The sequence below is a fragment of the Microcaecilia unicolor genome, chromosome 3 (genome assembly GCF_901765095.1).
Source record: "Microcaecilia unicolor chromosome 3, aMicUni1.1, whole genome shotgun sequence".
In the NCBI taxonomy this organism is placed as follows: Eukaryota; Metazoa; Chordata; class Amphibia; order Gymnophiona; family Siphonopidae; genus Microcaecilia; species Microcaecilia unicolor.
Genome location: NC_044033.1, coordinates 35,511,828 through 35,532,075, shown reverse-complemented (window position 1 = coordinate 35,532,075; position 20,248 = coordinate 35,511,828). Strand labels below are relative to the sequence as shown.

Here is a 20,248-nt window from a genome sequence, read left to right as displayed (position 1 = left end):
AAATCTGGGGTGAGTTTTTCCTCTGAACATGTAGAGGGTTCCTTACAAGGTCCCTCTCTATTCCAATTAGAAGATAATTCTTCTCCTTCAGCATCGTGGAATGTGTTACAGAACTTGTCACGCCGTTTGATTAAGGCTGAATTACATAATGCTACCATGATTGAATATTGCAAAAAGGAATTAATTCCGAGGGGTCTTCGTATCCTAAAAGGACCAAAGTTATTTTTGGATGATAAACAATTTTTGGAGAACTGGGCGGGAATATTGAACAAATGTGCCCTGGATTTGATGGTGCTCATCATTGATAAGACGCGAGAGACTGTGGTTCAAATTAAGAAAGATATCGAGACGACTGAACTTCTATTGAAGCAAAAAGAAATGGTGGATATGTTCTCTAAGCAGCATGAAGAACTAAAACATAAAATGGACGACTGAAATACGATATCCAGCAAATGAAAATTAAAAAGTTTCGTCGGGATGAAAAGGATTATACCAATAAATTGGTTTACCCTTGGTTATACAAGGAATGTGAAGAACGAAAACCTGCATTTGAAGAGGGCATTGACCCATTAGACTCAGATTCAACTAGTTCAGGCAGTGATAGTCGTTTTTTAGAACAAAGCAGAGGTGCACGAGGACGACGCAGAGGCAGGGGCCGGAACCTAAGACCAGGGGCCAGGCAGGACCGCAGTTTTGGTCCGGACAGAGTCGATCGACCGGCTAAACGGTCACAACATTAAAAGACTCAGCTTTAATAAATCTGTCAAAGTACTCTCTGTCAATGACTGAACATAAAGTCCTAGCTAAAGGGCTAACATTTGTACCGACAGTGTTCCATGACCCATTTCAAAACAGAGTGGACCTTGAGAGATTTTTACGCACGATCCACATTAAAACTTTTTTTGCTGAAAACCCTACTGAAAGAAGGGATATTTCAAGAGTCAAATTGAAATCGACTTGGATGCCTCCGACTCTGCCGGAACCAGCGGTTACTATTTTTAGACAACTTGTTATAAAGGAGTTGGAGAAAATGGAAGATAATCTACATTAAGTCGTTCTAATTGTACTCCAGCAGAGAGATTAGCGATCAGTTCTCTCAGAAGCAATAATGAGATTATTAGAAAGGCCGACAAGGGCGGATCAATTGTTATTCAAGATAAGGTTGAATATGTAAATGAAGCCATGAGGCAATTGTTGAATGTGCATGATTATGAAGAGCTTCTCTCAGATCCTATATTAAAGACTCTACCGATTTTTTACTTCAGCTCCAAAAGATTGATATTTTGGAGGATGACTGGTTAATGGTCACCATGGATGTGGTCAGTTTGTACACGGTTATCCCAAAAGAAGAAGCTCTGACAATTTTAGGGGACATTTTGTTGGAATGTATTGTATTTTGCATGCATTGCCTGTCACCTATTATTTCTCTGTGATTACTCTGTGACCTCTGATGTGAATTACTTAGAGAGGTCACATAGCTATGCAACTTCCTGTGGGGGTTAGATGCAGCAGACACAGCACATGCAGCACATGGAGCACATGGAGCTCATGATCTCTCCTAACCTGAGAGGATCTATGGTGGTGTGAGCATCCATTACCATCTAAGCACATGGAAGGAGCTGATAAGACAAATGTATAGTAATATGTATATATAAGCCTGTCTGATTATAATCTAACTACAAACTGTGAGTAAACAGATGTTTTGTTACTTCAACTTTAAAGTGACTCAGCAGTGAATTATTCAGGGGTGAATGAGAGAGAGATGAAGAAAGAAATTAACATTTCTAAAGCTGAAGCTGTGTGTACTAAAATCTGCTAATTATTTACTACAAATAATCCAACAAAAGGGTTATGGGCCCAGGGGCTCAGGAATTGAAAAAGAAGAGAAATATTACCAGGCAGAAAAAAAGGCCACATTTTTCTCTTAAGTTTTAAAGGAAAGATTCAGTCTGTCTCTCTCTCCCCCCACACAGCAGACAGAAGGCTAAGAAAATGGCTGAGGGAAGAAATTCACCATTGTTCTACTCTCTCAAGGTGCCTAAATTAACTGAGTTTAATTATCAGCAATGGGAACTAAGATTCATATGTCTCCTTCGAGCAAAAAGATTAAATATATGCTTAGATCAAGACAGAACAGATGAAAATATGGCTGAATGGGACAATGCAAACTATTATGTGAAGTGCATGCTTTTGGAAGCTCTCTCAGAGAAACAAGCCATATTAGTGGAGGGAAAAGATACACCAAAGGACATTTTATATAAACTGAGAACTATGTATGCAACTACATATGCAAAGCAGCAACCAATTTGGCTGGCAGAGTTGAATGAAACCAAATTAAGGGATAAAAGTAAATGTAATGATCACATTATGCATCTTATGTCTTCATTTCAAAAGCTAGAACTTTCTGGAATTCCCATGTGTGATGCATTGAAAAGAGCATTTCTTTTTACCTCACTATCAAAGAAGTTTGATGTTTTTAGGTCTGTAAATGAGGCCATTGAAGGGCAATCTTTTGAACAGGCAACATCAAAACTAAGGCAGGAATGCATAATAAATGATTCTGAGGAGATGTGTTCTCAAAGCAAGTCAGAGAGAAATGAAACAAATTTCTTGGCAAAGAACAGAGGAAGGCGGAGCTATGGGAAAACTCCACCCAAGGGCAAGCTGATTTGCTACTCATGTGGAAAGGAGGGACATGTATCTAAATGGTGTAAGGAAACACAAAACACTCCCTCTAGCTCACCTAAGCCAATGGAACTAAAGAATTTTCAAACCAGGAAATGTATGAAGGACAAAGATAAACACAAGGGCTTACTAATGGCAGAAAAATCTTTGACTATGGTAAATAATAATTCAAATGAAAGTACTTGGATTTTGGATTCAGGGAGCACATGCCATTTAACCAATTGTAAGAATTTCTTTCAGGAAATGTGTCCAGAGGAAGGTATTCTTAAAACTGCAAACGCAGGGACTGCTAAGATCCAAGCAAAAGGTATTGGATTCTTAAAATGCAAAGTGTCTAATGAAGTTAAAGAAATTCCTGTAAGTGATGTCTTGTATATTCCCCAAGCAGTTTGCAATATGCTTAGTGTATCTACATTAGATAAGAAGGGATTTGTGATTCATTTTGAAAACAGTAAGTGCACAATCTCTAAAAATGATGAAGTGTATGCTGAAGCTTTTATGCATAATGATGTTTATAAGCTGAACATTTCAGGTGAAGCCTCACATATGGCGCAAGTAAGGAAGAATGATGGTAAATGTAGTCTGGAAATCTGGCATCGCCGCCTGGGACATCGTGATTCTAAGGTGATCCAGGATCTTTACAGTAAGCAACTGGCCACCGGCATTCAGATAAGTGCAGATGCTGGTAAAATGGAGAAATGCATAGACTGTGTTACTCAAAAAGGTGTGAGACCCTCATTTCCTGCATACACAGGAAATAGGAGTAATAAAGTGCTGGACTTAATACACAGTGACTTATGTGGACCGTTTAATATCCCATCATTGGGAAATAACAGATTTGTGCTAATATTCTTGGATGATTTCTCTAGATATTGTGTGGCCTATTTGCTGAAAGAAAAAAGTCAAGTCACAGACATGCTGAAGAAATACGTAGCCATGGTGAGCAATAAATTTGAAAGAAAACCAAAGGTTCTTCAGACCGACAATGGTGGTGAGTTCACTTCACAAAGCATGCGCACATTTCTAGAACAAGAAGGCATTCAACATATCACAACAGTAGCTTATACACCAGAGCAAAATTCTGTTGCAGAGAGAAAATTTAGGTCACTTGTGGAAATGACCAGATGTATGCAGTCAGATAGCAATCTCCCTAAAAGACTATGGGGGGAAGCCATTCTCACAGCAGTGTACCTACAAAACAGAATGCCAACTAAAGGCGCTGAGCGCACACCACATGAGACATGGCATGGTAGGAAGCCAAACCTGTCACATATAAGAACATTTGGAAGTACAGCATATGCTCATGTACCAAAGCAAAGAAGGCATAAGCTGGATTCCACAACAGAAAGGGGCATTTTAGTTGGCTATACTCCAGGACACAAAGGATATAGAATTTTGAATCTGAAAACTGGCATTGTTGGCATAAGACATGTTACATATTTTGATGAAAACAAAAGGGTTGATAAAGGCTGGATTATCCCAGATGAGCCTTATCATCCAGAATATGAAACTAGAACCATAATAGACATGCCAGTGTATATAAATGCCATACCAAGGCAGATGTCTGAAAGCAACTCACCTGTATCTAACGAGGAACAGGCAGAGGAAACAGACACAGAAAGGATCATTGAAGAAGACAGTACAGTTGGAGAAGGGGAATCAATTGGAGAAGAACTCTCAGATATAGAGGATGCAGAAAGGTCAGACCAACCTGTTGTCAGACGCTCATCCAGGGAAAACAAAGGTGTTCCACCCCCAAGACTGTCTTACCTAACAAAGTCAGCAGAAGCTCAAGAGCCCTTAACATGGGATGAGATTGAGAAAATGCCAGCAGAAGAAGCTGCTGAATGGCATAAAGCTGCACAAGAAGAAATTGATGCATTGGATAAAAATAATACTTGGATTCTTACAAAATTACCTCCTGGCAAGAAAGCTATAGGATGCAAATGGGTATTCAAGTTAAAAAGGAATGCACAAGGAAAAGTGGAAAGGTATAAAGCCAGATTAGTCGCAAAGGGATATCTTCAAAAATATGGAGAAGATTTTGATGAAGTGTTTGCACCTGTAGTGAAACACACGACAATAAGAACACTTCTGAGCATTGCAGTCTCAAAAGGCATGCAAGTCAAACACATTGATGTGAAAACAGCGTTTCTTCACGGAGAAATAACTGAAGACTTGTACATGGAACAGCCAACAGGTTTCATAAATACAAAACAAAGACAGCTAGTGTGTAAATTAAACAAAGGTCTTTATGGATTAAAGCAAAGTGCGAAATGTTGGAATGATAAATTGCATGAAATATTGACAAATTTAGGATTTAAGCAAGGTGAAGCAGATAAATGCTTGTACACTAGGTGCACAAATGGACAATATGCATACATTTTAGCTTTTGTTGATGATCTGCTCATTGCAAGCAAAAGTGAGCAAGAGTACAAGGACATTGTAAAGTGTTTAAACCTCAATGTTGAGATAAAAGAACTGGGTAATGTGTCATACTATCTTGGTATAGAAATTGAGAAACAAAATGATGGTTCTTATTTTCTAAGCCAGAAGCAGAAAATAAATGAGCTTATTGAAAGTTTAGGTATGCAAGATGCCCAAGTTGTAAGCACTCCCATGATCACTGATTTTCTGAAGGATGAAACAGTAAGAGAACCTTTACCAGATAACATCCAATATAGATCAGCCATAGGTAAGCTTTTATATCTAACTACCACATACAGGGCTGATATAGCAAATGCAGTAGGAATTTTGAGCAGAAGGGTCAGCTCACCTACCAAATCAGATTGGACTGCAGTTAAAAGGATGGTAAGGTATTTAAAGGGTACCATTGATTGTAAATTAAAGGTTTCAGCCAATAGTAATCCAAAACTAATATGTTACTGTGATTCAGATTGGGCAGGGGATCATTCTGATTATAAATCCACAAGTGGATATGTGTTTATGTATGGAAATGTACAAATTTCATGGGCCAGTCATAAACAAAGTATTGTGAGTTTGTCTTCTACAGAAGCTGAATACGTGGCTGTATCGGAAGCGTGCAGAGAACTGATGTGGATTGAAAAACTTTTGCTGGATTTCGGAATAGCTGAACAGAGACCAATCCAGATAATGGAAGATAATCAGAGCTGCATCCGACTGTCACAGAATGACAAGGTTCAGTCACGCACCAAGCACATCGCAACGAAATACCACAACGTGCGAGAGTTGGCGAAAGAAGGGGTCATCAGTCTACACTATTGTCACACCAGTGAGATGACAGCTGACATCATGACCAAACCGTTACCCAGAGAACATTTTGTGAATCTGCGTATAAAGCTTGGACTTTGTATGAATAAATAATTGCATGACAGTTATGCATGAGAAGGGGTTTGTTGGAATGTATTGTATTTTGCATGCATTGCCTGTCACCTATTATTTCTCTGTGATTACTCTGTGACCTCTGATGTGAATTACTTAGAGAGGTCACATAGCTATGCAACTTCCTGTGGGGGTTAGATGCAGCAGACACAGCACATGCAGCACATGGAGCACATGGAGCTCATGATCTCTCCTAACCTGAGAGGATCTATGGTGGTGTGAGCATCCATTACCATCTAAGCACATGGAAGGAGCTGATAAGACAAATGTATAGTAATATGTATATATAAGCCTGTCTGATTATAATCTAACTACAAACTGTGAGTAAACAGATGTTTTGTTACTTCAACTTTAAAGTGACTCAGCAGTGAATTATTCAGGGGTGAATGAGAGAGAGATGAAGAAAGAAATTAACATTTCTAAAGCTGAAGCTGTGTGTACTAAAATCTGCTAATTATTTACTACAAATAATCCAACACATTTTAGAACATAGAGCTGATTCTCGGGTCCCAACCACATTCATAGTAGACTTAGCATCATTAGCATTAAAAAATAATTTTTTTCAATTTGAAGGTAGGCTTTTTAAACAGATATCAGGTGTTGCGATGGGGCATAACTTAATTGGTTAACTAGCTTATCAGTACTGTTAATTGGATGTTGGCAAGCATACTTTTGGCATTAAGATTTATTCGCACAACTTACTAAGCATGTTCTGTAACATGGTGTGTGTAAATTCTGTTGCATAATTGAAAAGTGGGCGTGGTTATGGGAGTGGAATGGGCATTTCTAAAATCCATGCATGTTATAGAATACAACCCCGTCCGTGCCTAATTTATGCATCGGGATTTACACCAGGTGTAATGGACCGCGACTAAATTTAGTCGCGAGGAGCAGCACTCGGCATATTCTATAACGTATGCCTAAATTAAAGCGTACCTTATAGAATGCTCTGATTTCCAAGCGGAAATTGAGTTGCAATATATAGAATCTAGTCTATAGCGCCTATACACTAAAAGCTGAGAATATCTGCAGTCCTCCCACTTAACCATCTATCCCCCCTTCAATCCGTTCAGAACTCTGCTGCCCGTCTTATCTTCAGCCTAGACTAATATGCTCATATCACCCCTCTCCTTAAGTCACTTCACTGGCTTCCAATCAGGTACCGCATACAGTTCAAGCTTCTCCTACTAACCTACAAATGCACTCAGTCTGCAGCCCCTCATTACCTCTCTACACTCATCTCCCCTTACGCTCCTACCCGTAACCTCCGCTCACAGGACAAATCCCTCCTCTCAGTACCTTTCTCCACCACTGCCAACTCCAGGCTCCGCCCTTTCTGCCTCGCCTCACCCTATGCTTGGAATAAACTCCCTGAGCCCATATGCCAAGCCCCCTCCCTGCCCATCTTCAAATCCTTGCTCAAAGCCCATCTCTTCAATGTCGCTTTCGGCACCTAACCATTGTACCTCTATCCAGGAAATCCAGACTGCCCCCAACTTGATTGACTGCACTTTTTTATTTTATTTTTTTTATTTATAATTTTTACATTATTCATCAAGCTTTACATCTTGAACAGAAAAGGTACTTCATCAAAGAAACAGAAAAAAAAAACAAATACATCCTTAATTCACAATTAAGAGTTAACAGATAAGTACACTCGAGTCCTCAGTTTTGTGATCCAAGAATTACACATGTGGAAAATAAAGAAGAATATAATATTGAAAATTATTAAACCTGACTAAACAAAGAGTTCCTATTTCAATCATAGCTCTATATTCCCTAAAGATCTCAAACTCTTCTGGTAACGAGAAATTCTGTAAGTTGTGAGGCTTCATAAAAAACATACTTCACTGACTGGTAACAAACTACGCACTTACAAGGGTAACGTAGGTAAAAGGTAGCTCCCAACTGAAGGACACCTGGTTTTAAGAGCAAAAATTGTCTACGTCTTTGTGTTTCCTTAGAAACATCAGGGAATATACGTATTTTTAAACCCATAAATTCTTTATCTTTATTTTTGAAGAATTGTCTCATAATCCACGCTTGATTGACTGCACTTTTTGTCCTTTAGATTGTAAGCTCCTTTGAGCAGGGACTGTCCTCCTTTGTTAAATTGTACAGCGCTGCGTAACCCTGGTAGCGCTTTAGAAATGTTAAATAGTAGTAGTAGAAGTAGTCCTGTAGCAAAAAAAAAAAAAAGCCCTCTCAAAGAAAATCAGGCCACAGCAGACAGACAGCAGCTGCTGACCTTGAGATATACTATAGCTATATGCAGTTTTTAGGAGTCCTGCAATACACATACAGAGGGTAATTATATAAAAATGTGTCTATGTTAAAATGACAAAATGGCACCTATTTTATAAAAGCAAAATAAGGCACCTATGTGTCTTTATTTAACTATCCCCAACAACACATAAATATTCACATATTGACATGTACTCTGAAAGTGTGAATGTGTATACTACTCATGTATTTTAGTTTTTAAAATATGCATACATCCCAGCCTTGCACCAATTCTTCCTACCTTCCTTCCCCCAGAATGCCCACCTGCCGTGCACAAACAAGTATGAAACCATCTTGGCAGCACATATACTTTTACACAGGTATTCAGCCATGCAATTTCATCAGAACCACTTTCTGAGTATAAAACAAAAGGTAGTTTTATAATATGACATCCAGGCTATAAGGTACATAGGATCATATACTGAGCTTGTTTTATAAAAGCAACTTATTCACCTGTGTGCCATTATAAAACTATCTCCCCAAAAGCTCCCACACAAAGTTACACCTGCTCTGAGGCAAGAGAAATTTTGTCTGTATGTTCTGGTAAGAATCAACAATTATTCATGTATATTATAAGGGAAAAGTACAAAAGAGCCGGCCCCAACATTCTCCAGTTCTAGCAGTGCCTAGGCATACATCACTTAAAAAAAATAAAAACAGATGCTATGTCTTCCTCAAACCTAATTTTGTGTACACTTACCCTGGGGAAATGTTATTAATGCCTACCTGAGTGCACTTTGTTCTCCATGCTCAAGTCATTTATAAAATGATCCCCCTAGGCACTAACATTACAGAACAAGTTAGTCTTGTAACCATATACGAGCAATGTTGAGTTACCTTGCCTGTTCCATTTGTTAAGGCAACTACAGAGGATAAGATGCAGTCATTGGTTGTTCTAAGCTTCTCTGTGGCTGTCGGAAGCTCCTGTTCAAGGGAAGCCTTCTGACTGTAGTGCATGGAAATATCTAGAGACAACAAAATTCCACAAGTTCATTTTAATTACTTACTTACAAGGCCCTTTTAGTAAAGCTTAGCGTACACCAGTGGCGTAGCTACGTGGGCCTGGGCACCCCATAGATTTGGCCCTGGACCCCCCCTGCCGACGACCCTCTCGACCCCTGCTCCCAACCCACCATCACCTGCCTTTGCTGGCGGGGGACCCCAACCCACGCCAGCCGAGATCCTCTTCTCGCAAAAGGCTTCCTTCTGTTTCTGACGTCCTGCACCACCACAAAGTTTGTGGTGGTGGTGGTGGTGGCAGCGGCAATGGCGGGCGGGGGGGGGGGGGGGGGGGGGGGGTCGGCAATGGCGGGGGGGGGGGGGGGCTAAAATGTGCCCCCTCACCTCGGGCTCTGGACCCCCTCCCGCCAAAGTCTGGCTACGCCCTTGGCGTAGACTAAATATCACATGACATGCAGAATTTAGCTTGCGCTAAGTTTCAGTAAAAGAGTTCCTTAATTAACGGGCCCTTTTACCAAGCTGCAGTAAAAATAGGCCTTTACGCACCTTTACGTGGGTCTTTCCCGCACACTAAAGTTATTTTAACCGCAGTCATAAAACAGCTTTTTTTTCAATTTTTTTTACATTAATGACCATGCACTAATGTTGCCATTAGTGTGTGGCTAATTTTTAAAAAAATTTATCATGGCAACACCACACCTATTTTTTAGGCAGTAAAGGTTCCTGTGTTACCTGTGCGTCAACCAGTTAGTACATAGTAATGTAGAAGCGCTAACTGGCTAGCGCAGAAATGCCCACTCTTTGCCCCTGACATGCCCCCTAAAAAAAAAAAAAATTACAAACACATCTTTCAGTGCATGGTTAGCATGCACACATTCTAAAATTACTGCGTAATGCTGTAGCATGACCGGCGATATCCTATTTTTTGCTGCATTAGGAACGTATTAGCACCTAACGAAGCTTAGTAAAAGGACCTCTAAGAGAATAAGACACACTCCCTTTTCACATATCCTAAGTTCCTGCCCAAGATTTTCATGTGGCTGGAATAATGATTTTTGCTTTTTTCCTGCCAAAATTATATTTTTGCCTCCTTGTAGTTTGACTGTTCTTGGCTGCACTGGCCCTTCCCCAGAGTCAGGCCTAGGCAGATAGGAGACCCTTGCAGGCTCCAGAGCACCTACACCGAATGGTGACCAGGGGCTGCCAATGGAGCAGTAGCCATATTCCCTCCTTCCCTAGCTCGAGGTGCATCACCTCCGATACTCCCAGACTCAAAAGATCTCACTGGCCATGGGATCCAAATCTAGATCCCCTGAGCCAGATAGCCAAGCCCATGGTTTGTAGCTTCTGCCAAAATAAAGTATCTTGTGAAAATATCGATACCTAGTAACATTTTGTCATTTTCTCCTAATTTTCTAGTGTATAACTGTAACAAAGCGTCATCTCACTGATTCCAGAAAAAAACAAACTGGAGACACACATCCATAGGACTTAAATCCATTCTAGTCTTGTTTATTGTGATATGTTATCTGTATAGTTGTCATTAACAATAAGCCTAGAATTTACAAACTGATCTGAAAGTGAAATATTAGACAAATTAAAACTACAAAGGAAACAAAAATATCTAGTTTGCCTGAAAGGAGTTCATAAGTACATAAGTAATGCCATACTGGGAAAAGACCAAAGGTCCATCGAGCCCAGCATCCTGTCCCCGACAGCGGCCAATCCAGGTCAAGGGCACCTGGCAAGCTACCCAAACGTACAAACATTTTATGCATGTTATTCCTGAAATTGTGGATTGATGGTTGCTGGCTTAGTCTTTCCTGGCACTGTGTTTCAGAGCTATGATCCTGCCCGGTTATGCCCAGTGAATCCCTGATGGTGGGGAAAGCACAAGAATGTTCATTTGTTGGTGTGCATTTAGTGTGTGCTAAACTGAATTGACTGTCAATTAGTGCATGTGGAAAATGCCCAACGCACATTAAAAATTGTTTTAAAAAAACAAATGTGGGAAATGAACTAAAATAAGAAGTCTAAAAATAAGGGGAAAAGCCGAAACTGAAATGTTGTCGTATGCACATCCCTATCAGACGAGCAGCACTGTTGTGACTCAAGGGACAGAGGCAGGGTTGCTAGACTGTAAATGATTGACATTTCAGTTTATAAACATGCTGCTGAAAGCAAAAATATGCAGACAGAAAAAACTGAAGAACTGGCAGTGCAGGATGGGCCAATTTGTTGCTGCAGCATGTACCTCTTTGGAACTACATTAACAAAAAACCTCCCAAAATGCTAAGTTATCTTTCTCTTCTGAACATGCACAGAATTCGAACTCATTTCATCATTCAAAACTTTTCAATTTCCTGCCATCAATTTCCCAAGCCATTTTTTGCTTTTGGTCTATGGCAGTAAAGATGAACATATAATGAATTAATAGAACTGGCCAATCTCAATTTCCCTAAGCTCCTCTGGCACTCAAAGGAAGGATTATTCACTAATAAATCTGGAACAATTTTTGTACAGGAGCAATCAAAAACAGCACAGCACAAAATCGTGAAAACAGTGATGTTGCTAACCTGTAACACGTGTTTTCTGTACACTACAGGACTGATAAAGCACAAAAGTGGGCAATATCATCTGACAGAACTAGGATGGAACTGCTCTCCCAGGTCCCGATGCTGTTCTAAATAGTGCCAAAACCAGTGGCGTAGCAATTTTTGGGTGGGCCAACAGGTTGGGTGGATGGGCACTAGAGAAACACCTGCTACCTGATATGCCCTGCCCACTCCCCTACTCCTACCGCACAACTACCTCACTCCCAATAACTTCAATGGGAGTAGCAGTGCTGGCCTCAGTGGCTGCAGGCCACATTGAGAGCTAGGGGAAATATAAGAGGGTCCACTCTTCATTCTCCACTGAGCCACGGTCCACCAACACACACAGGCTTCCCTTAAATATGCCCTAAATATTACAGTGAGGCCCTAAAATATCAATACATCAAGAAAACTGAAGAAGCCAAAGTACTATAGAATACTACATAGAAAATTGATGCTCACAGAATACTTTGGTCACATACACAGAACACAAATACAGAAGAAGTGACCACAAACCATAAACAAATTAAATCAAAATCCCACGAGGCCAGACCTTGCATTTAGCACAGCACAGAAAAATACAAAGAGATGCATTTTCTCCTATACTGTGCAAAATCACATGCAAGAGACAATGTTAGGGGAGGTACAACTAGGGCAACTGTGTTTGGCCCCCTAGACAGAGAGAACCCCAGGCCAGCTGGAAGCTGAAGAAGGTGCAGCCTGTTAGTAAGCTTTTGTGTCCCCTCCCAAATTTCTGCCTTGGGCCCCAGCCATATCTAGCAGGATGTACATTTTTGAAATCTGACATATTCTAGTCACAAATCAGAAAAATACAATTTTTTCTACCTTTTGTTGTCTGCTCATTTTATTTTTCAAGTCATGTTGGTCCCAGGCTCTCTGGTTTCTACATCCTTCTCTTAACTCACTCACCAAGGTCTCATGCAAATTTGATAGTTCCACTCTCTCTATGTCCACTATCCATCTCTATACCTCTATCTTCCTCCATGTTTAGTATCTACCTTTCTCTGTGTCCCTATATTTCTGTCCAGCTTCTCCCCTCTCATCGTCCCCAGTGCCAATATATCTCAACCCTCTCTGATTCTACCCCATCCAGCTTCTCTCCCTCTCACTCCCTCCCCTTTCCAGCATCTCCTTTGGTTACTTGATTCCCTGCCTGCCCACCCACCTCACCCTCCCTTCCTCCCTCACACTGTAGGTTTATTTGTACCCTTTTCCTTCATCTCCTTGGTCTAGTATATCTATTTCCCTTCCCTCCCTCCTTGTGCTGTACCAGCAGTTCTCTCCCTTCCCTCCAGTTCTCCTCCCCCTCTTCCTCCCACGTCCAGCAGCTCTCTCCAACCCCCTCTTGCTCCCACATCCAGCAGCTCTCTCCCTTCCTTCCAGTCTCCTCCTTCTGCCAGTCCAGCAGCTGTCTTCCTTCCCTCCAGCCCCCTCTTCCTCTGAAGTCCAGCAGCTCTCTCCCTTCCATCCAGATCCCCTCCTCCTCTTCCTCCAGCAGTTCTCTCCTTTCCATCCAGTCTCCTCCTCCTATTTCTCCCAGTCCAGCAGCTGTCTTCCTTCCCTCCAGCCCCCTCTTCCTCTGAAGTCCACCAGATCTCTCCCTTCCATCCAGTCCCCTCCTCCTCTTCCTCCCATGTCCAGCAGCTCTCTCCCTTCCCTCCAGTCCCTTCTTCCTCTTCCTCCCTTGTCCAGCAGCTCTCTCCCTTCTCTCCAACCCCTTCCTCCTCTCCCTCCCCTGGCAAGAAGCTTCCATCCAGATCCCCTCCTCCTTTTCCTCCCACATCCAGCAGCTCTCTCCCTTCCCTCCAATCCCCTTCCTTCCACAAGTCCGGCAACACAATCCCCCCCTCCCCCAAGTCCAGCACTTCTGCCTTCCTCCAATTCATCCTGCCCCAATGCAACACCCTCGCTGCCTTTTCTCCTGTGGCTCCGGGTCTGGCTCTCCAGGAGCGTTGCGTGCCTCAAATTCTGCTCCGCCCCACTGCTGCCTCCGTCCCTGCAGCATTCTCTTTTGGCCCATCGCTGGCAGCACTGTAATTCACACAGGCAGCTCCGCTCCCCTTTGCCGCGTCCATCCGACCCTCTCTGATGCACTTCCTGTTTATGTAGGGCCAGACAGACGCGGCAGAGGGGAGCAGACCTGCCTGTGTGAATCGCTGCGCTGCCAACGACGGGCCAAAAAAAGAAAGCTGCAGGGACCGAGGCAGCAGCGGGGAGGAGCAGAATTTGAGGCAGGCAACGCTCCCAGACGGCCGGACCTGGAGCTGTGGGAGAAAAGGCAGCGAGGGATGTCGGGTTGGGGCTAGTTAGGGCGGGCCTCGAGCAAAAGTGGCTGGGTCTGGGCCCGTCCAGGCCCGCCCGTGGCTACGCCCCTGGCCAAAACCGTGGTGAAGGAACTCCCTAATACTCAACACTAATGAAATGCAAATTTAGGCGTGTTGTTAGTGTTGAGCACTAGGGGCTTGTGCAGGAGGTTTGTTCCTGGGAATGCGCTCAAGTTGTGTATTAGAAGTCCTGTGCATGCCCAGAAAGCACTAGCCCTGGTAGTCTGGTGGACCCCAGAACCCCCCCCCCCCCCCCCCAATGGCTAAGGCTCTGGTGGTCTAGTGGGGCTCGAGGCTCCCCACCCCCCAATAGCTAAGGCCCTGGTGATCCAGTGGGACTCCTGGCAAAGCCCAACCCTCAAAGACAATCCCCATTGGCCCTTCAACCCCCTCATACCTTTGCAGCTGGAGGAGGAGCTTGAAGCAGGAAATCCTACTTCCTCCTCCTGGGCACATTATCAAAATGGCGGCTTAACTACCACTGCTGACTCTTGGTCCAAATAATACGTAGTAAAGCATAAAGAGAAGACCACATATCTGCTTTTCAGATGGTATCTCGTGAGGCAGGCTTGCAGAATGCCATTGTTGCTACAGTAGATGCAATCTGATGTGACTTGATGATAGCGCTTATATAAGTACATAAGTATTGCCATACTGGGAAAGACCAAAGGTCTATCGAGCCCAGCATCCTGTTTCCAAAAGTGGCCAATCCAGGTCACAAATACCACTTTAGAGAATTTTGGAATTTGGTGGACAGTTGGATTACATCCTCTAGACTCCCCACAGCTTGATACCACTGGGAAGCAAGAACTGTGGAGGCCATGTGCCCCAGAAGTCTCAACATCTGCCGAGCCGTGATCTGTTAAGACGCTCGAACTATGGACACCAGTGATAGGAGGTTGTCTGCCCTTGTCTTGGGAAGATAAGCTTGCGCTGTCTTTGTGCTCAACAGAGCCCCAATGAATTCCAACTTTTGAGTTGGGGTGAGATAGGACTTGGAGTAATTGATTATAAACCCAGCAGTTCTAACACCTGAATAGTCATTCGCATGGACTGTAGAGTGCCTGCTTCCGAAGTGCTCTTCACCAGCCAATCGTCGAAATAATGGAACACATGTACTCCCAGTCTGTGTTGCGAAACTGCGACTACCGCTAGGCACTTTGTGAACATTCTGGGCGCAGACACCAGACGAAAGGGCAGTACACAGTACTGAAAGTGCTGAGTTCCCAGCCGAAATTGAAGATACTTCCTGTGACCTGGGTTTATCAACATGTGAGTATAAGTATCCTTTAAGTCCAGAGAGCATAGCCAATCGTTTTCTTGAATCATGGGAAGAAGGGTACCCAGGGAAACCATCCTGAACTTTTCTCGGACTAGAAATTTGTTCATGGCCCTTAGGTATAGGATGGGACGCACCCCCCCCCCCCCCCCCCCCCCGTTTTCTTTTGCACAAGGAAGTACCTGGAATAGAATCCCAGCCATTCTTCCCCTGATGGAACGGGTTCCACTGAATTGGCCTTTAGAAGGGCAGAGAGTTCCTCTGCAAGTACCTGCTTGTGCTGGGAGCTGTAAGAATGAGCTCCTGGTGGGCAATTTGGAGGTTTGGATTTCAGATTGAGAGTGTATCCTAACTGGACTATTTGAAGAACCCACTGGTCGGAGGTTATAAGAGGCCAACTTTGGTGAAAAAATATCAACCTCCCTCCAATTGGTAAGCTGTCCAGTACTAACACTTTTATTGAGGCTATGCTTAACTGGAGCCAGTCAAAAGTTCGTCCCTTGCTTTTGCTGGGGAGCAGTATGGGCCTTAGACGCACGCTGTTGATGAGAACAAGCGTGCTGGGGCTGAGCCTGGGCAGGCTGCTGAGAAGCAGGAGTGTACTATGCCTAGGACAGGAATAGGGAGCACTCCTCTTCCCCCCCAAAATACCTCCTAGATGAGGAGGCAGTAGCAGAAGGCGCCCGGTGGGAGAGAGAATCCATAGCATCATTATGCTTCTTGATCTGATCAACAAGATCCTCTACTTTCTCACCAAAAAGGTTGTCCCCCCCCTGCAAGGAACAGCCGCCATTTGCTGCTGGACCGAATGATCCAGGTCAGAGACACGCAGCCATGAGAGTCTGTGCATCACTACACCCTGAGCAGCAATCCTGGATGTTACATCAAAAGTGTCAAATATACCCCTGGCCAGGAACTTTCGACATGTCTTCTGCTGCCTGACCACCTGGCGAAAAGGCTCAGCCAGCTCCGTAGGGAGTGCTTCAACCAAGCTCGACAGTTGCCGTATTGAGTCCCGCAAGTGTACGCTCGTGAAGAGCTGGTAAGACTGAATTTTGGCAGTGAGCATAGAAGCCTGATACGTCTTCCTCCCAATAGAATCAAGAGTTCTAGCTTCTCTGCCTGGGGGCGCCGAAGCAAAGTCTCTAGTACTCCTGGCTCTCTTGAGGGCGGAGTCCACCACCATGGAATTGTGGGGTAACTGGGACCTCATCAATCCAGGTTCACCGTGGATCCGATACTGGGATTCAGCTTTCTTCGGGCTCACAGGGCCAGACAGAGGGGCCAACCAGTTTCGCATAAGGACTTCCTTCAGTACCTTATGCAGAGGAACTGTAACAGCCTCTTTAGGTGGAGAAGAATAATCCAGGACCTCGAGCATCTCAGCCCTGGGCTCATCCTCAACCTCCACAAGGAAGGGAATAGCTGTAGCCATTTCCCGGACAAAAGAGGAAAAGGACAGACTCTCTGGTGGAGAGAGTCTCCTTTCTGGCAGAGGAGAAGGATCAGAGGGAATCCCAAAGGACTCATCAGACGAAAAGTACCTGGGATCTTCCTCTGACTCCCACGAGTGCTCCTGCTCAGTATCGGATAAAGCCTGTGTTAAGGTGCTTCGACACTGAACCTGCCTCGACGCCGAGGAACGATATCTTCTACGGCGATGTTGAGAGGCCGATGCCCGGTCTGACTGCGGCGAAGCTCCCTCCACTGATGTCGAGGGAGAGTCAACCTGGGTGGCATCTGACGCCGATGCCACAGGCGGCACCGCAGTCGGGGACCTCACCGCAGGTGAAGGGCCAGATGCCGCTGTAGCAGATGGTACAGAAGGCGCAAGCACCCCCAATTCCGAAGCTGAATGACGCAGCAATCCTTCCAGAAGTTCTGGAAACAAGGCCTGGATGCGCTCCTCGAGAGCCACCATCGGAGAAGGCTGCGAGGTCGATGGAACAGGTGGTGTTAGAATCCGTGGAGGCTCGGAGGCAGGCACCGGGCTGCTAAGAGACTGACACATCAGCACCTCCTATATCAAGGGGGAGCGATCCTCTCGGTGCAGACGCTTCTCGGGTGCCAACTCTCTCGAGGCCCCGGAGCTCCCAGTACCATGTGTCGGAGAACGATGATGATGCTTCTTCGCCTTCACTCGACGCCCATCATCGAGACTCCTCGGTACTGGGTCCGATGAAGGTCTGTCCCGGGGGGCCTGCATAACAGGAGGCCTCGAGACAGGTGGAGACCCGCTCGACGCCTAACTGCTCCCAGTGCGAGTTGGTCTCTCAGCAGCCATTACCTCTCTTCCCGACGTCGATGCTCCTTTCGATGTCGATGTCAACATCAAAGGAACGGACCGAGCCCCAAAAAGCTTCTCTCGTTGGGCTTCTTGAGACGCTTGGGTCCGTTTTTTCATACGAAGACACAGACTACAAGCGGCTGGGCTATGGTCGGGCTCAAGGCACTGGATATACCAGGCTTGGATATCAGTACCGGAGATGGTCCGGTTGCATAGAGTACAACATTTGAAGCTGCTGGGTGTCTTCGATGACATGGAAGGAAAAACGGCTTCGGTGAAATCAAAAGACGAGATTGTGCCTGTTAAAGAAAAAAGGGCACAAAACAAAAAGGGGTAAAACCTCAAAAGCGCGGCCTAAAGCCGGCTGCGTTGAAAAGAAAGAAAACTTAGAAAAGGGGTAAAAAACTAAAAGAGAACTACGGGGGATAGTTTGTTTTTGTTTTTTTAGAAATGACACTAAAATAAGAAGAAAAAAGCAAAAAAAAAGTCGTCAGACTCTGTTCCTGGGCCAAAACGAGGAGAACACGAAAATTCCTGTTACCTCGTCACAGACAAAAAAAGAATTGAGGAGGCACGCTCACATGACGGGCGGGAAGTCGTGCGCACCAGAAGACTCTGGCAAAACTTTATTTATATTTTGCTTGCAAAATGCCGATTATGGGGCCGACATGGACGTCGACCCACATGTGAGAACAAGCAGCCTGCTTGCCCTCGGAGAAAAAATGTTTTGTACTTTTTTGGGATCTTGCCAGGTATTTGTGACCTGGATTGGCCACTGTTGGAAACAGGATGCTGGGCTTGATGGGCCTTTGGTCTTTCACAGTATGACAATACTTATGTACTTATATTATGAGAAGGGAGGTTAAAAGGATATATAACTGGATGTGAAGAAGCGTTTGTTGTTCTATATGTGAATATGCAGCTGAGATCCCAAGTCTGAAACATGTTTATCTGAAAAATATAACTGGATACTATTCACTGGCTATTGTTTCCTAATAGCTTCCTACCTTTCATAATATCATGAAGTCCATGAAGAGCAGCAGAAATCTGGCTGAATATGGACATGTAATTAGCCCGAAGCAATCCCTCAGGTTTTATACCTAAAATACCAATAAAGCAATATATAAGCTAAACATATTTAACAACTAAAATTATATATAACAGTAATAATTGTTTGTAGTATCAAACTGAAATAAACCTTCTCCCAAAACATTTTTTATAAATGAATACAGGCTAGCAATTTAATCTCCCAAAGGAAATGAACATTCCAGCAAATGACCAAACCCTTGTCAATCAATCTCCTAGAACATTACAGCAAGAAAGGGGAAAGGCCAGAACTGTGGATTGATGCTGTAGTTATTGCATTTTGTTAACTTATTTCAAGTTCTTTGTAATGTGTCCAAATACAAAATTGTCTCATTCATTCATCCTAATGCACTAAATGTGCAGTATAATCTAACATCTGGTCTTATATCCCACTTACACCTTGTAGTCCAAAGAGGGTAACAGTACATTCAAGAGCCAGAACAATCTTTTGAGAGGACAGTTAAAAAAAGAACAATCAGGGGTCACGTGATGTTGTGCTAGGAGAGTGAACACAAGTGAGAGAGCTCCCGGGCCCGGATCACATTAACCCACTTAACCCACCCTCCACGAGCAATATTCTGAAAGCCGAACCAATTTCACAAAGGAAAAGGATTGGGGAAACAATGAGGCAGCGAAAAACAGCTTATTTTGATGCGACGCCATGTCCACGAAGTCGCAGCGTCAAGAAAAAGAAAAGGTGCCACACAACGATCCTAAAATGGCGGCAGGAGAAGACCCTGGGAGTTCCTCTGTAAGCTCCACATGGGTGGCTGAAGTGGTAGCGGAGGTCAAGAAGGCGATAGCAGACTCCTTGGATAAACGCTTGCAGGAGGTAGCGGACAAGCTGGATACAGCGGACGGGAAATTAGAATCTTTAAAGGAGAATTTTCTACACATTGTCAGTGCGTCTCAGATCTTGAAGACCAGGTGCTGCAGCTTTCGACTTTGACCAACACTTTACAGGGCAGGATGAAAGTATTATAAAACATAAGCTGTATTTCTCGGTTTATTTCTCTGTTTATTACCCTCCTCTCACCTACCAACACCCATTCTGTTAGAATATCAATGAAATGCTTTGATGTCCCCATACATACCCCCACCCTCCCACTCTGTCAGACAGTCAAAGTAATGCTTTGATGTTTTTCTCATATATACTATCTGCTACCTCATTTGCTTATTTCCAATCTGAGGAAGAAGGGCAACCTTCAAAAGCTAATCAAGAAATGTATTGTTATGTCCAATAAAAAAGGTATCATCTTATTTTCTTTTCCATGTTTTCTTTTGTTTGATTTCTATTGATAACCTTTAAGAGTAGACTAACACGGCTACCACACCGCTCTACTTAAGAGGTACTATCAGAAATTAT

General features: G+C 43.7%; 1 protein-coding gene across 1 annotated transcript in view; it reads right to left on the bottom strand.

Annotated features, from left to right (window-relative positions):
- The window catches only part of PPP1R21 (protein phosphatase 1 regulatory subunit 21), a 200,592-nt gene that overhangs the window by 79,443 nt on the left and 100,901 nt on the right, over positions 1-20,248 (bottom strand). The window contains exons 13-14 of the mRNA XM_030195830.1: positions 18,804-18,896; positions 9,169-9,296 (exon numbers count right to left, since the gene is read on the bottom strand). Coding sequence (XP_030051690.1) covers positions 9,169-9,296; positions 18,804-18,896 — 221 coding nt within the window. The remainder of the gene's footprint in view (positions 1-9,168; positions 9,297-18,803; positions 18,897-20,248) is intronic.